General features: G+C 37.8%; 1 protein-coding gene across 1 annotated transcript in view; it reads left to right on the top strand.

Moving 5' to 3' along the window:
• The window catches only part of DTWD2 (DTW domain containing 2), an 83,944-nt gene that overhangs the window by 31,878 nt on the left and 34,873 nt on the right, over positions 1-17,193 (top strand). Inside the window, exons 3-4 of the mRNA XM_081941156.1 lie at positions 4,027-4,121; positions 11,861-12,050. Of these exons, the coding sequence (XP_081797282.1) occupies positions 4,027-4,121; positions 11,861-12,050 (285 nt within the window). The remainder of the gene's footprint in view (positions 1-4,026; positions 4,122-11,860; positions 12,051-17,193) is intronic.

The raw sequence follows: 17,193 nt of genomic DNA, 5'->3' as shown, positions 1-17,193 counted from the left end.
TGGTATTTTCTCATTTTTCCAATTTTTTGCAAATACAATTCTAGCTGCCATTAAGACATTTACAATCAAATATTTCAGATCTCTATTGTATATTCCCAGTATAATTCCCAATAAAAAAATCTCTTGTTTAAGGTCTATGTCTTTTTGTATCATTTTCTCCAACCACATGTGGATTTTAGTCCAATATCTTTTAGCTTCTATGCAAGTCCACCACATATGGTAATATGAACCCGGTGTCTGATGACATTTCTAACACTTTTCGGATTTGTTCTTGAACATTCTTGTTATTCTCGTTGGGGTAGATGCCACCTGTAAAATATCTTATACAAATTTTCCTTATATGCTGTTGACATTGTCATTTAATAATTTTGAGACCACAATTTCTGCCACTTTAATTCAATCTAATTCTAATTCAATCCCATGTCCAAAAATTTCCCCCCAAGCTATCAGAGGTTCTTTAACTTGTTCTTCCTCTAGCTGAACCTCTAGTAAGTGTCCATTTAATTTTTAAATTACTTTTTCATCAGTATCTGTCAGAATTTTATCTAGCTCAATCATTTTGTCATAGAAACCTATCTATCTATCTATCTATCTATCTATCTATCTATCTATCTATCTATCTATCTATCTACACACACACACACACACACACACACACACACACACATATATATATTTGACTGTTGATTAAAACAGTCAACATATGCATTTAATATGCATATTAAGGCAACATATTATATATCATTGATATTAAAACAGACAACATATTACATATATATATATGTGTGTGTGTGTGTGCATGTATATATATATATGTATGTATGTATGTATGTATGTAATATGTTGTCTGTTTTAATATCAATAATTAGATATACTCAGATTTGCAGTGATCTGCTCGCAGATGCCATTCATTCAGAATCCATTGGAGCTAAGTCGCCAATAGATTTAAAATAATAAGAATAATATGTTCTTAGTGATCAACACAAGCTAATTTGGAAAAACACCTTGAAGAATTCTGAAATGAATGTGTCAACAAATGGAGCAAGTAGATGAAAATTAAGAATGATGGACCTTGCTTGCTTGCTACTAATAATTAATTCAGTTCCCCCCCCAAAAAATTATATAATAAAATGTATAAGCATTATACTTAGAATAAATATAATAATTTAGTATTACTAGAATTATTAGAAAATGTATATCTTAATCGTGTATATTATGGATGGATGTCTGTTGTGACCCTGGTAGCTTAAACAAGATAAATTAGTGTGCTAAGATATGTAAGCAAATCTTTTCTAACTTACTGAAGCAGCTGTTGGGACTTTTAGCCAAAGGTATTATCCCAGTAATAGGATGAGAACAGCCCTCATTGATCAAATGGCATCCTAATTGCAAACAGTTCTATTGTATTCCTCTGTCACTAGCTTTGTATCCAAGGACAATGAAATGCTTTCAAGGCACTGCAAGATGTTTCAGAAATAGTGACATATAGCTGCCTGTGCATGAAAGGACAATCTGATCTCTTACTGGAAAGGATTTTTGGCTTGCCCAGCTTCCAGCTCCTAGCAGCAAACTGGCATAATTAGAAAAAGAAAGCCAAATGCAGCATTGCCAACACATAACATTAGGCTTGTGGAAGGTAGCAGATATTTGCCACTTTGATGAGCATGGAAACGTGACGGTGGAAGGGGGAGATGCTAACAAATGTACAGTATATAAGTAAGAAGGGGTGTGTATCCAACCATAGACCTGAGAGTATGAATTTTTGATGGGAGTACTGATGGGCTGACAGTTCTGTCTTTAACTGTTAGTTGGAAATGACAAGTGCTAATTAGCTGCTAGTTGAAATGGAAAAGCTCTCTTTCTGGAAGAGCCCCAAATATCTGTGAGATTGTTTTTGATTATTCTGGTTTATTTTAGCAGTTTTAAATAGTTATACTTTTCTTTTAATGGCACAGGTGTTCATATTATCAACATTCCTTACATTGGTTGTCCCTTTATTATAACAATGAAAAAACCAGGATCTGAGCCAGCATTCAGGTTTTGCTTTTAAGCATCATAGGCACACATGCTGGAAATAATATAAATAAGATACCTAAAGAGAGATAGGTTGTTATGCTAAAAATAATACCAAATCGGAGACAGAATTGGCCTACTTTGCCTCATTTTGAAAACTGGACTTATGGAACACTCTACATCTGGTCTATGTCACGTTACAAGATATATTCCATCAAATGTTTGCATTATTTGGTAAATTAAAAAAGCACAAGATAAAATACATTTATGTACATATCAAACTTCTGATTTTATACGCAGCTTTCCCAAATACTGGATACTATTTGATTATCATGTACCATCAGGTTACTATCAATTTTTACTACTATATAGTTGGATTTTCTACAGGAGGATGTATGCCCAGTCAGATCTCCCAATGGTGTACCCATTGCCACCTATCATGCTACTAATTTGTTTGTTAATTCATATATTTGTCATATTTAAGAACCACTCATCTCTCTCAGAGGGATTCTGGGTGCTGTACAATAAAAGATTAAAAGCATAAAAATTTAAAAGAGGCAAGAGATGTTAAAGTTGATTAAAAGTAGGGAGGGCTTTTAGCCCCTTTACTGCATTTTCAGCTATGTACCCACAAGCAAGGGTGCAGAGAGCCATGTTTTTATGCCTTTAAAAAAACCAAAAAAGTGGAGGCTCACTTCACTTCTAGAGGAAGTGTTTTCCACAGGGTGGGGACAATGGCAGAGACAGCTCTCTTGCTGGCCCCCGCCAGTTGGAATTCTTCGGCTAATGACATGCAGCACCCCCCCCCCCCACTGACCTGGTACAACAGGATGATGTAATGGGATGAAGATAGTTTGATAGGTAACCTGGCCCTATGCCATATAGTCTTTAAAGGTCAAAACCAACACCTTGAATTGGATCTAGAAGCAGACTGGCAGCTAATACACCTCATGTAGCACAGGTGTAACATGCACCATTCTTTGGGCATCCAAGATTGCCCATGCTGCCACATTTTTTTTACCAGCTTTTGGATACTTTTCAAAGGTAGCTTCATGTAGAGAATATTGCAGTAGTCCAGATAGCAGATGACCGAGTAGAGAGTCTCCCTATCTAGGAAAAGCATAACTGGTGCACAACACAAATTGAGGAAAGGCCCTCCTAGCCAGGACCGCCACATGTCCTTTGTGAGTCTAGGGCAGGGGTCGGCAACCTTAAACACTCAAAGAGCCACAAAGGTCCTAACCAGAAGCCCCCCGTTCAGCTTTGGAGCCGACCGGAAGTCTGGTTCCCCCACCATAGAGTCTCCTCCTAGTGTGGCCTCCTTTTTCCTCTACCTGTCCTAACCGAAAGCCCTATCAATTGTGGAGCCGATCGGTGACAGGGAGCCACAGCAGAGGGATGAAAGAGCCACATGCGGCTCCAGAGCCGTGGGTTGCCTACCACTGGTCTAGGGGGATGCAGATTATTCCACAGGTCTGTCGGGACCTCTTACCACAACCTCTCCTTTACCAGGATTCAATTGAAGTTCGGTTGAATCTGGGCCTCCACAGCCACCAAGCACTGTAAAAGAACACCCACAGCATTCCGGGATGGAGATGTATAACTGGGTGTGATCAGCATCCTGGTGATACCACATCCCGTGGCGAGAGATGATTTTGCTCAGTGGTTTATGTCAATGTTAAAAAGGAGTGGATAAAATATCAAGCCCTGGCAAAGCAGGGCTTGAGAGCTGGACCTCTTGCTCCCTGTCAACATAGATTGGGACCAACCTCAGAGAAAGGAATTGAACCAGCATAGAACTTTGCCACACACCTCGTACTCCCCAAGTGAGTACAAAATGGTTGATGATATCAAAAGGCACTGAGACTTTTAATTCAGTATATAATTATATTGTTCATTCACAACCAGTGCTTTGTTTGTGTGCATGTTTTATCTAGGCATTCTCTTACGTTTCTAAATGGAAAACAATTAAAATATTAAATCATATGTTATTATATTCAATTTTAACTGCAGGAAAGTAGAGTGTTACGAACAGTACCTCTTCTAACTGCTTGTCTTCCTGAAGACAAATGTAAAGTCTTGATTGGACGACGCTTCTGTGAAGACAGGTGAATATCACTATTAAAATCAGTTTTTTTATATTTTCTTTGAGAAAAATAATAAAGCAATATTATTTTAGATTTGTAGTTCAGTGTTTTATAGTCCACATATCAGAATGAACCTTAAAAACTTGAATATTGCAAAATGCTTAAGCAACAATAAAAGTTATAAATGATGATCGTTTCTGTATCTTCAAAATGTACCTTTCTTATCTTTCCACATCCTAATTATCTTTACTTTATCAATTGTTTTAGACTGTTTTTTATTTAGTTCATTTCCAATAAGTCCATGTTAGTTTCATCTGATTTCATTTCAATATTTCTATTATATTTAATTTAGCAACCGTATTAATGCTGGTTTCCTATTAATCATTCGAAACATTCTAATCTTTACATTTTATATCATATTTATCCTTTATTCTGCATTGTATTATCCTACAAAATCTTCTATGAAGGACTGAAGAAGCTTGTCTTTTTCTTTCTAGAAGTCTGGTGCACATATTTGAGAATAAATAAATAGTAATTGGTATTAGTCATTTCTCCAGAGTATCTCATACCCTTTTAACTGACAGTGTCTCATGTACTCATTACTTTTTCTGCTGAAATCTAAGTTTGAAGATAATATTGTATCATGTCCTATTTGAACATTTCTGAGTCTCAGGTTGGCTACTGAGTGAATTAAATTCAAGACCAGGTTGGAATGCCTCCTGATTAAGCAGGATTTTTCTTAAGCAGCCCACTCCACAAGAATCTATCAGTTATTCTCACTAGATATTTTTCTGTTGTTTTCTGGTCACTCTCCCCTCACCCCCTTTTTGTAGCTCAGGATATGTAATTTTCTAACTTTTAGTCAGCATACACTAAACCTCGTTTCTGGCTTTTTGATGATCAGCCCAGTTGCCAAAGCTATGTTCAGGGTAATCTGATCTCTTCATTAAAAAAAAATCATTTTTAGACATTATAATCACAGTAATACTCTAGCTTTATCCTACTTTTACAATACAATACAATACAATAGTAGAGTTGGAAGGGACCTTGGAGGCCTTCTAGTCCAACCCCCTGCCTAGGCAGGAAACCCTATACCGTTTCAGACAAATGGCTATCCAACATCTTCTTAAAGACTCCCAGTGTTGGGGCATTCACAACTTCTGGAGGCAAGCTGTTCCACTGATTAATTGTTCTAACTGTCAGGAAATTTCTCCTCAGTTCTAAGTTGCTTCTCTCCTTGATTAGTTTCCACCCATTGCTTCTTGTTCTACCCTCAGGTGCCTTGGAGAATAGTTTGACTCCCTCTTCTTTGTGGCAACCCCTGAGATATTGGAACACTGCTATCATGTCTCCCCTAGTCCTTCTTTCTCTTAAGCTAAACATACCCAGTTCCTGCAACCGTTCTTCATATGTTTTAGTCTCCAGTCCCCTAATCATCTTTGTTGCTCTTCTCTGCACTCTTTCTAGAGTCTCCACATCTTTTCTACATCGTGGCAACCAGAACTGAATGCAGTATTCCAAGTGTGGCCTTACCAAGGCATTATAAAGTGGTATTAACACTTCACATGATCTTGATTCTATCCCTCTGTTGATGCAGCCTAGAACTGTGTTGGCTTTTTTGGCAGCTGCTGCACACTGCTGGCTCATATTTAAATGGTTGTCCACTAGGACTCCAAGATCCCTCTCACAGTTACTACTATTGAGCACGGTACCACCTATACTGTACCTGTGCATTCTGTTTTTGTTGCCTAAATGTAGAACCTTACTCTTTTTATTCAATTACTCATACTCCCTAGTCAGTAACTAAAGAGAGAATTGCCATTTGGGGCTTTTCACCTTTCTGAATTATGACAGGTTTAAGGGTAAGGCATATTGTGCATGGGATGGAGATAATAAATGTGATGCTACTAGAAAAATAAGATTAGGTATTTTTTGAAGTACCAGGAAAAGGAAATAAAAAGTACCTCAGCCCTATGTGGTAGTTCAGCAACATAAAATGCAACCACAGATCAGATTTTTGGCTCAATAACTTGTATGCTTTGGCTGAATATATCTTGGCAGAAATCTATTCAAGTAAACATTACTAGATTCAAAAACTGCTATGTTCCTTTCTATATTATCTTTGTACTGTCATATTTAATTTAATGTGTGCCATAAATAAACAAAGTGTAACTTTGTTTAATAACCACCAAGTAAATGTGTGTTCTATTATTTATTTTGAACACAGTTTCAAATAATGAAAGCTCCTGTTTGGGAAATTATTTTCTTTTAGGTTTATAATTAATTTTGCAACTCGATCTTTCATCATAATTATTGTTTCATTTGAGGAAAAGATAATGTAATACTTATTCTAAAATAATACTATCAACAAATTTTAAAGAGTCATTTTATCAGGGAGTAATTATCTTTATGGAGATTCTAAAATTATTTTCTTTTTGATAAAGCAATCTTTTCTGTTGAGTTCATGTTTTGAATTTTTTTAAAAAAACGTCTTGATACCATGAATTTTGAAAGTGAAAAAGTTATAGCCTGATTGAAATGGCAGATACTACTACAGTTGTTTTAAAACTTAATAGTATTTTATGTAAAATAAATAGAATTATTTGCACATAAATATAGTGAATACAACATAAATTATTTTATATGGCATAACTAAATTTTACAGTGGAATAATCCAGACAAAAATACTGTTGTGCTCAGGATAAAAATGTTGCCACTTTAAAAAAGGACTTTCCTATTTTTTCTTAGTTGAGACTAAGCCTCTATTTTTCAACCATTTTAACAAATACCAATACTAAAAATTGTGCATAGTAATTGTACATAGATAAGAAACAAACATCATAAAAAGTCATCACTCTTGGAAGAGGTGATATAAAGAGAATGAGCAGTGATAGAGTTTACATGTCTTACATTACAGGGGTGTCAAATTGGCGCCCCGCGGGCTGGATGCATCATACACATGCCACAGCCACCCAGGCTCTGTAGAGGCAAAAAAACATTGTGATATGTCACATGGTGCGATCAAGTTTGACACCTGTTTCTTACAAAGTCCAGTGACATCAGGAATAGAAGGTGCAAAACAATACAATGGAAACTTTGATTTAATGGAGCCTTATTTAAGATACAATGGACTTAATTGACATTTATATAACTTCTAAGTAGCTTGGATGAGGTAGGTGTGTGGGTGGATGATAGATAGATAGATAGATAGATGATAGATAGATAGATAGATAGATAGATAGATAGATAGATAGATAGATAGATAGATAGATAGATAGATAGATGCATGTATTAATTTACCACATTATTATTATTGTTGTTACTATGTTAATCTTTGGTGAGATTCACAGTCTTTGGGGCTGGTTGGTAGCTCAACAGTTCAAGTCCTAACCAAGGACCTAGGAACTGTTAAGGTAACGTCGGAGGATTTAAGCTGTTCCAAGTAGGGTGGTTTTTTGTAGAGTCAGAATATTCAAGTCAGGTAAATTTAGAATTTCCAAATGGCGAGGTAACCCTTTAGGTATTGCTCCAAGGGCTCCAATTACAATCAGGACAACATTTGATTTCTTTTTCCACAGTCTCTCAACTTCAATTTGCAAATCCCGGTACTTTGTGATTTTTTTCTTGCTGTTTATCTTCAATTTGCGCATCACTAGGCATTGTAATGTCAATGAACCAAACTTTTTTCTCTTTAACTATTGTTATGTCAGGTGTGTTGTAGGCCAAGTGCCTGTCAGTCTGAATTCTGAAATCCCACAAGATCTTGACTTTTTCATTCTCTAGAACCTTCTCAACCTGATATTCCCAGTTGTTTTTGCTGTACTCAAATTCAAACTTCTGGCACAATTTCCAGTGAATGATCTTAGCAACTCGGTCATGGCAATGTAGGTAGTCAGTTTGTGAAATTTTGCTGCAGCCACTGATCAAATGGTCGACTGTCTCATCTTTCTCATTACAGAGGTGACATTTGCTATTGGTGGTAACATGCTGAATTTTTGCCTTCATATAATTTGTGGCTAAGGCTTGTTCTTGAGCTGCCAAAATAAAGTTTTCTGTTTCTTTTTTCAAGACTCCTGATCTTAACCAGTTCCGAGTTAGCTTTTGGTCAGCTTTGCCTTCAATACTTTTCAAGTATTGGCCATGCATAGCTTTGCTTTTTCAATTTTCAGCTCACTTCTCAATTACTTCTTGTATTCAGCTGTCGACTTAGTTGTCTTCAGAAGGCCTACTTTATTTACTTCCTTAATCATTGGTTCTTCACTTTTCTGGATGTAGTCATTCAAGCTGTATCTTTCTTCTTCCACAGTCTGCTTTACTTGTAGGAGTCTTCGACCACCTTCTACTCTTGGTAGATATAATCAGTCAACATCACTTTTAGGATTCTGGCATGATTCATTGTCATAACCTTCCTGGTTTTTCTGTCCAAATTATCCAACTCCATCTGGGTCCAGTCAATTATTCCTACAGAGTATCGGATCACAGGTATAGCATAGGTATTTATTGCTTTTATGATCTTTACTCCACTTAATTTGGACTTTAATATTTTGAGAATTTGTTGAATGTAGTTGGCTAAAGTTGATTCCTTGACTTTATTATGCATTAAGTCAGAGGCCTCTAAAATCCCCAAGAACTTGTAACCATCTTCTAGTTTTACTGCCTTTGTCATTTCTTCATTCTCAAGTTCTATTCCATCATCTTCTATGACCTTGTTTCTTTGATTGCCATTGTTGCACATTTGTCAATTCCAAACTGCATGCATTTAGCCAATGACTTGACTAAATTCTTTTGTGCTTTCAATTAATAAATTCGGTTCGGCTTTTGTTTTACCAAACAGCTTCAAATCATCCATGTATACTAAATGTGAAATTCTCAGTCCTTTCTTTGCAAGTTTGTATCCACAGTTCACCTTCTTCAAAATGGTTGTCAGTGGTAGCATTGGCAGTATAAAAAGTAGGGGTGAAAGGGAATCACCCTGGAAAATGCCTCGTTTAATTTCAACTTCCCCCAGTTCTTCTCCATTAGTCATAAGCTTCGTTTTCCAGAGGTTCATTGAGGTTTCCATGAATTTTTGTATGTTGCTGCTGATACCAAAGATTTTCAGGCATTTCTTGATCCAGCTGTTGTTGTTGTTGTTGTTGTTGTTGTTGTTGTTATCATATGATATATGTTGCTGCTATGACATGCATTTGTATTTAATGCTCTTTTGGAAATAATTAATACCTGTTCCATTAAAATTAATGCACTAAAACTAATGAACAAAACACTGCTCATACTCTGGGTCTTCTGTGCTGCGCCCTTGTTTCTTTCTTTTCTTTTTTTGCACTCTTTTTGTTTGCATTATTTTCTTATTCACTCCCTGGATATAAATTTTCTTTTTAAAAGATTTGGTGTGGACTGTATTAGTATAAATGAGTATTACACACACACACACACACACACACACACACACACACACACACACACAGTATAAAGTAGTATAAATACTAATTTATTTATTTTTCCTCCTTTTTAACTCATTGCTGAATAAATGTGCTTATAAAGTGTGTGGTGCTTTCATGCAGTAATTGATTCTCATGGGGAGATATGGCCAAGCAGAAGCAAGCAGTAGGTACAGAGTCAAATGGCCTCTGAGGAACGGAAGGCTTGTTGTCGACTAGAGTCTCTCATGCTCAGTGAAGAAATTAATAAGAAAAGTACCATCTGCTGGATACTTAAAGGCAATTAGTAACAATAGGTCACTAGGTAAATTGCAGTTGGCACATCTGTTATGTTTTACTATCTCAGTACTCAGTTCAATTTCTCTTAGAAATGGCTTTCCAAGAAATTGATCTAAAAGAGTCTGTATAGTATTGGTCAGCTCTCTCTTTATAGGATATGTCTTCAATCCTAATTTAACCTCCGAAAAGAAACGTTCAGGTAAGGACCAATGTTCTATTTCTACTTAAACAGAGGAATATCCAGGCAAATCTATGGCAGCAAAAACTAAAAACTACAGTGAGTCTCGGAGACCCTTGAAACAATAACATATTCCTTATGGTAAAAGTTTTGTGAACACAAATCAGTCAGCTTCATATGATGCTGGAAAATTATTCTCATTGACAATTGTATTCATGAATGTAGAGAAAAACAAAAAGTGAACAGTGAAATATGAGAAAAATAAAAGTGTTGAAAGTACAAATTGTGATAATTTCATTGAAAATTAAATGAGTGTTAAATAAATACAAAAACTATTCACGATCCTTTATTAAATATAATACAAACATACTGGCAACACTTGACAACTCAATTTTGCATAGATCTGTAATAATTTGGGTGAAGTCAACTGTTCTTGCATTTAACATTTAAGTGGCTGAGGTTTACAGCAACTCCCCACTTCCCCCCAAAAATGTCGCATTACTTTGGTCTTCTTGCCTATTTGCTCAGTGTAATCCATAATAGGAAAGCTCCAATTTGTTCTTCAGATGTAATACTTGACACTGAATGAAGAATACAAATGATTTTGGGGGCGGGGTGGGATTGATAAGCAAATATTAGTCTCAGTTTTTAGGGAGGGTCAGCTTTTAAGCAGGGTCAGACCTGCTATTTAATTTGATGAACTAATTGTGGGAACAAGAAGAGAGCATGGAGAAAGTATTAGGTTTCTCAGAAATTTAGAAATGAATGAGAATTTGGATTTTTTGGTGAGTACATTAGAAAAAGATTTATCTTGAATAAATGATTCATATGAACAAAGAAATGTCTTAACACACATGACTGATTACATGGTTTCAGAGGGGATGACTGATTTTGAATGTGGAAAAGATAGTTGTTGAATGGATCTTGAGAAAAAAATGGATACAGAAGAAAAGGAAACAAATGAGACTAGAATGAAGAAAAAATGATATGAAGAAATATATCAAATGAGTTTCTAGGAACTAATTTTCTTTTTCTGTCTTCATGGCTTTACTTGTTACTTACTATTTCTTACTCATTTTCTATGCTTTCCATTATATTGTTTACTTTGCAATGGCATGAAAGGTATATACCCTTGATGGCATGCACGTGGAGCCATATTTGCCAGCATGGCAGTCCTCAGCAGCCCTCAGCTCCGGCACGCATGCACGTGCCAGTCAGCTGATTTCCAGAGGGCCGGGAGAGGCCATTTTCTCCCTCCAGAGGCTTTAGGAAAGCCTCTGGAGCCTAGAGAGGCGAAAAACAGGCCCAACGGTCCAACTGGAAGTTCGGGTTCTGGTTGGCCCATTGGGCCTGTTTTTTGCCCTCCCTAGGCTCCGGAGGATTTCCTGAAGCCTAGGGAGGGAGAAAAAGCTTGTGCATGCGCAGGTGGGTGTCGCTCGTGTATGTGCAGGTGGATGTGGTGACTCACATATGCGCAGGTGGGTGGGCACACATGCGCGCATGGTAGTGCACATACACACACAGTTTTGGCACATCACACCTTTAGAAAAAGGTTAGCCATCACTGGTATGTACACTAGACAGTGTATATACATTAGAAAGATTAAAAAAATAGTGGCAAATTATTTCCAAATGATTACCACGAAACTGCATAGACATGTCCAGGTAGTCACCAGGAGTCAAGTTTAAATTGTGGATATCTTTATTTTTAATTTTAAAAATATTATTCCTAACTGGCATAATATTCCATGTTTAGAAGATAGATATTTTGGTTAGTTGTACAGCTATTTTAGAAAAGATAGGTTAGTTATTTTTAATTGCCTTAAAATTATTAAAACTGTTTTTTTTAAAAAAAAATGTTTATAGGTACCCTGAATTAGCATCCATGTGCAAAAGTTCAAATACCTTAATACTGTATCCTGGAGCTGGAGCAATAAATTTGGAAGAAATGGATTTGAGTCCCACTAATTCCTATGCGATCATAATCATTGATGGAACATGGAGTCAAGCAAAAGATATATTTTCAAAGAATCCCCTTTTTCAAATGCCCAAGCAGGTAAGATTTAGAATTCTTATGATTACAATTCAAGTTCTGTGTTGGAAGAGTTCTTTGCACTATTTAAAATATTTGAAATTCTGTATTCGTACATACTTTTTCTTAAATTTAACGTGCCTCCCCTTTCCATATATACGTGCAGTCTTTGTATCTTATCCTTTGAAAAATCTTTGATTTAAATCAAATCCTCACATTTTAAAAGTTCATAGCAGTTTAATATGGTTTGCTTCCAATTTTTTTAAACAATTGAATATAGCTGTTTGTTTAAATACATATTTTTGGTACATCTGCCCGTTCCTCAGGTAGATCAGCTGTCTTTATCTCAGTTACCCCAAATGATCTTTTTTTATTGGATAAGGGCTGGTTCTATTTACAGACCACTTTCTGTATCCATAATAAGCTTATAGTGTGTATGATATTTAGATATCATAGGCATAAATATAACATCATAGGCTTGATCAAGCAGTTTTTCACTCTGGGATAGCAATAAAGCATTATCTGAATTGGCTTATGTGAATTAGGATAAGTTTTATTGATGTTTTGTTCTTTAAGTTTTCTTACTAGCCTATCTCTAGCAATGGAATAACATATAAATAGTGGTGACAGTTAACTAAAAAAAAATATAACCAGCTAATTTATTTATGTGGCAAAGGAAGGCCATGGTCTTGATCATTATAAATTTAGATGTGCACATTTTATACTTGATAGCAGATGAAAGCTGCAAGGGCTTTTGCTATTTGAATTGCTCTTTTAGAAAAGAGCATAATTTACCCTTTTGTAAATGTGTTTCATGATTGATACGAAGACAGTAGTCCTACTGTGATATTGTAATAACAATTTAATGTCTTCAGCATAGAGCCTTTATTGGAATGATATTGCGTGACAGGATTAATTTTGACTTTTTTTAATAATGTTGTACCAGATTGTGTATTTTTGTGGTATTGCATTTTGGCTGATGCATGTGACAATTTTAGATTTTCATTATGTTCTTCAAATTAATGACTGTCATAAGAGGAAGAATTGTCATTATTTTAAGGATCATGAATTAACTTCTCTTCAGTCATATTTTGATTCTTCAAGAATTCTAATTCATATAGTCTTAAGAAAAATCAGACCATTATCCAAGTTACAAATAATCCTTCTAGTTCAGAATAGATATTTGCCCTGTATTCTTATCTTCTATTAAAGATAAAGGTAAAGGTTCCCCTCGCACATATGTGCTAGTCATTCCCGATTCTAGGGGGCGGTGCTCATCTCCATTTCAAAGCCGAAGAGCCAGCGCTGTCCGAAGACAGCACTGTCATGTGGCTGGCATGACTAAACATTGAAGGCGCATAGAACGCTGTTACTTTCCCACCAAAGGTAGTTTCTATTCTTCTACTTGCATTTTTACATGCTTTCAAACTGCTAGGTTGGCAGAAACTGAGTCAAGTAATGCGGCACTAGGGATTCAAACCACCGAACTGTCTACCTTTCTGATCGACAAGCTCAGCATCTTAGCCACTGAGCCAGCGCGTCCCTTTTATCTTCTAGGAACACACTAAAGGGAATAGAATTAATTAGTCTTAGAAATTATAGTAACATTCTTTTTAGAATGGTTAACATAGTGTCTTTGAAAAAAACCATTAATTCATCTTTCTTTCCAAAATGAGTATAAAGGCTTTTTAAATGTTGGAGATACTGGTGCAAGGTAAAGTAAAGTAAAGTTGTGATATGTAATAAGTTATTGAACTATGTTCCTTGTTGCTGTCCACAGGAGAATCGCTATAGTTCAAGTGTGCACTCAAGCTTAGATGATTGACTCATTTTTAGTTTCATCCTCAGCAAAAGGTCCATTGGGTGGTTTGGCCTAGTCACTTTCTTTCAGCCCAAGTTATTCTGCAGCGTTGTTATGGAGAAAGTTGGATAAAGAGAGTGGTATTCTTGCTGCCTTAAATGCCTGAAAGAAAGACTGTAGAATGAACAAATGAGAGAAATATTAAGGAACAATAGCTTCAACAATGCAGTTGGGTCATTCTTATTTGAGTTTTCGTTCAGTAACCCACTAGTATAACTAAACTGATTTGTCAGGACTGCAGTAATCATTGAAAAGATTGGCATGCAGAAAAATAGCAAATTTCTTTGTTGCATTTCATGCTCAAATCTGAATTTTAAATACTATCAAAAACAACTGCCCAGAAAGGATTTGAATTGTCCAGAAAGGTTGTGCCATTGGCTCTTGGATAAGGAAGCTCTTTCATGATTATTTCAATATCTCTTAACCTGAAATAGTGCCAATTTAGCCATTTCAATTGACAGCAAAACATCACTCTCAAATATAGATCATATTACTTTGTCTATAAATTACTTTAATGCCTATTATGTACTTTGAAGCTGAAATATTAGAAATTACATTAAAAATGAAAACAGAGAAATTTGAATCATTTGCTAAGTTCCCAATACTTATATATTTAAAATACATTTTATATATGAAAAGGAACAATTTGCTGTTCGCAGTAAAAGTTATTGGTGTTTTTTCAGTCTGAACGGCCAATACATTTAAAGAGCATCTTCCATGTCTTGTTTCTTTTAACATAAAATATGTATTATAGCACTATAATTATTCATATTATTGCAACTATCTTGTCTGTGAATGTGTATGTATGCACATATGCACATATGCACATGCTGTATATGTCCTTGACTAGTCTTATAATAATAAGATCCCTTATAATTGGTAATTCTTATTTTCTCTAGGGCAGTGTTGGTGAACCTTTTCGGCACCAAGTGCCAGGAAGTTGAGCTTCCGGTTTCGGGCTTGCGCATGCGCACTGGTCACTTGGTCTTCCAGTTTCTGGCATGCATGTGCACATGAAGACCAGCTGGCAAGTGTGCACGTGTGCGCTGGAAACAGGAAGCTCAGTTTCCCGCATACCAGTGGTGGGTTCCTACCGGTTTAGACCAGTTCAGCCAAATCGGCATTGGTTTGACGGCCTGGGTCGTTGGAACCGGTAGCGACCCAGGCCTGCCATGTCTCCGAACTGGTTCTCGCAGTGGCACTGTAGGCGCCGCCATCTTGTTTTTGGCTTCTGTGCATGCACAGAAGCATTTTTATAGTATTGCACACACAGCACGCATCAAACACATGCACTGCATGGCCAGGACTGAACCGGCAGTAGCAGCTGCCGGAACCCACCCCTGCCGCATACACATGCACACCAGGGAGGTGCTCTTCTGGTTTCCAGCACTCCTGCACATGCGAAGACCAGCTGGCCAGCACGGATGTTCATGCCAGAACCCGGAAGAGCAACAGGCGACAGCTGGCGTGCCCAGAGAGATGGCTCTGTGTGCCACTTACAGCACATATGCCATAGGTTCACCCTCACGGCTTTAGGGAATTACCTCTTTACTAAATAAGTTTTCATTTTCTACCATCATGTATATACTATAAATGTGAATTAATTGAAACAATTTCTCTTTCCCAAATAGTGTGTCAAAAGAATATCATATAAAATCTAGGATCATTGCCACAAATCTCACCAATGATAACACTGGAATGAAAAGGCATGTTTGATCTGCAAACACATGTCAAAATATAATCATTTCATTAATTATATTAGCATACTATGTATCGTGTTTCCCCGAAAATAAGACACGTCCTGAAAATAAGGCCATGCTAGATTGTCGGGGTGGGCAAAAATATAAGCCCTCCCCCCAAAATAAGCCCTAGTGAAGTGGTGAATATAGCCAGAACAGGAGGCAGCCCTTCCCATCCCCAGTCACCGCAGGGCTTCTTGGCCCCTTAATGGAATCAGCTGAGCTGTTCCATTCACAAAACAGCTGATTTGCGGGTGCCGCTCAGGCCTCTGCCTCCAGCAAGCGCCGGTCTCGCTTTTGCAGCCAATTGCGGCTGCAAAAGAAGCCAGAGGTCAAGCAACGCAACCCACATGCCTCACACCCTCCTTATCTAATAGTGACAGTCACAGCAGGCAATTCCTTCCACAGAACAGGAAATCACACCTGGGACATCAGAAGAAGCCCTGTGAGGAGACGCCACTGCTGATGTGCAGGAAATCTCCCCCTCCCCATCTGCAGATCATCCTTTCAAAGAGGAGTTTCACCAAGATGAAGGCAACACAAACGCCACCTCCAGCCACCTCTTCGTCCTGGTGAAACTCCTCTTTGAAAGGACGATCTGCAGATAGGAAGGGGGGAGATTTCCTGCATATTGGCAGGGGTGTCTCCTCGCAGGGCTTCTTCCGATGTCCCAGGTGTATGGATTTCCATGCCTACAGGAGGTCACTTCTCACCTGCATATTCACATTGAAGGCTTGAAGTGGGGCCCTTTATTTCCTGGTAATCATTCTTTCCTTGGGATTTCAGCGCAGACACACATCCCCAAAATGCTCAATCTGAAGCCTTCAGCTTTGCAATCCATGCATCTGCAGAGCTCCCAAGGAAAGGATGGTGTGTGTGTGTGTGTGTGTGTGTGTGAGAGAGAGAGAGAGAGAGAGAGAGAGAGAGAGAGAGAGAGAGAGAGAGAGATCACCATAGCTGGTGGCAGTGTGCTCTCTCTGTCTGACACACACACAGGGGAGGAGGAGCAGATTGCTTCTTGCAGGATTGGCCTCGGCACCCGCTTCAGACAGCAAACATAAGAGCTTTGCTCTTTTTTTTCCAGGGCCTTTGAAATTCCCTCCCACCTTTTCTGCTATAAAATTCTGGGCTCTGGCAGAATTCTCTGCACAGTTCCCCAGGGGAAAAGGGGTGAGAGAGGAATGGGGAACAAACGGAAAGGACGCCTGGACTCGTGGTGCTTTGTTTTGTTTGCATGCTGTGTCTCCTGAGGCCTCATAGAGAAGCAGTTCTGCTAGGAGGGCGAAGAGTCCCCAGGAGGCCGTAGCAGCACAATCAGCTGTTTAGCGACCAGCCAGCAGCAAGGCCAGCCAGAGCGACCAGCCAGCAGCAAGGCCAGCCAGCAGGGCAGGCGAAGGCCAGGGTGCAAGGAGAAGTTGGGTTATTGCAGCCGCAGGCAAGCAGGTGGTGGGACAGAGAGGGTGGGGCCAGTGGCTTGCTGCCTCATGCACCTGAAAAATAATAAGACCTCCTTGAAATTAAGGCCAACCCCTAATTTCAGGGGTCAAAGGAAAATAACACCCTGTCT

Source organism: Natrix helvetica (genome assembly GCF_964273705.1).
Source record: "Natrix helvetica genome assembly, chromosome: 2".
Taxonomy (NCBI): Eukaryota; Metazoa; Chordata; class Lepidosauria; order Squamata; family Natricidae; genus Natrix; species Natrix helvetica.
This window is presented reverse-complemented; position numbering and strand designations above follow the sequence as displayed.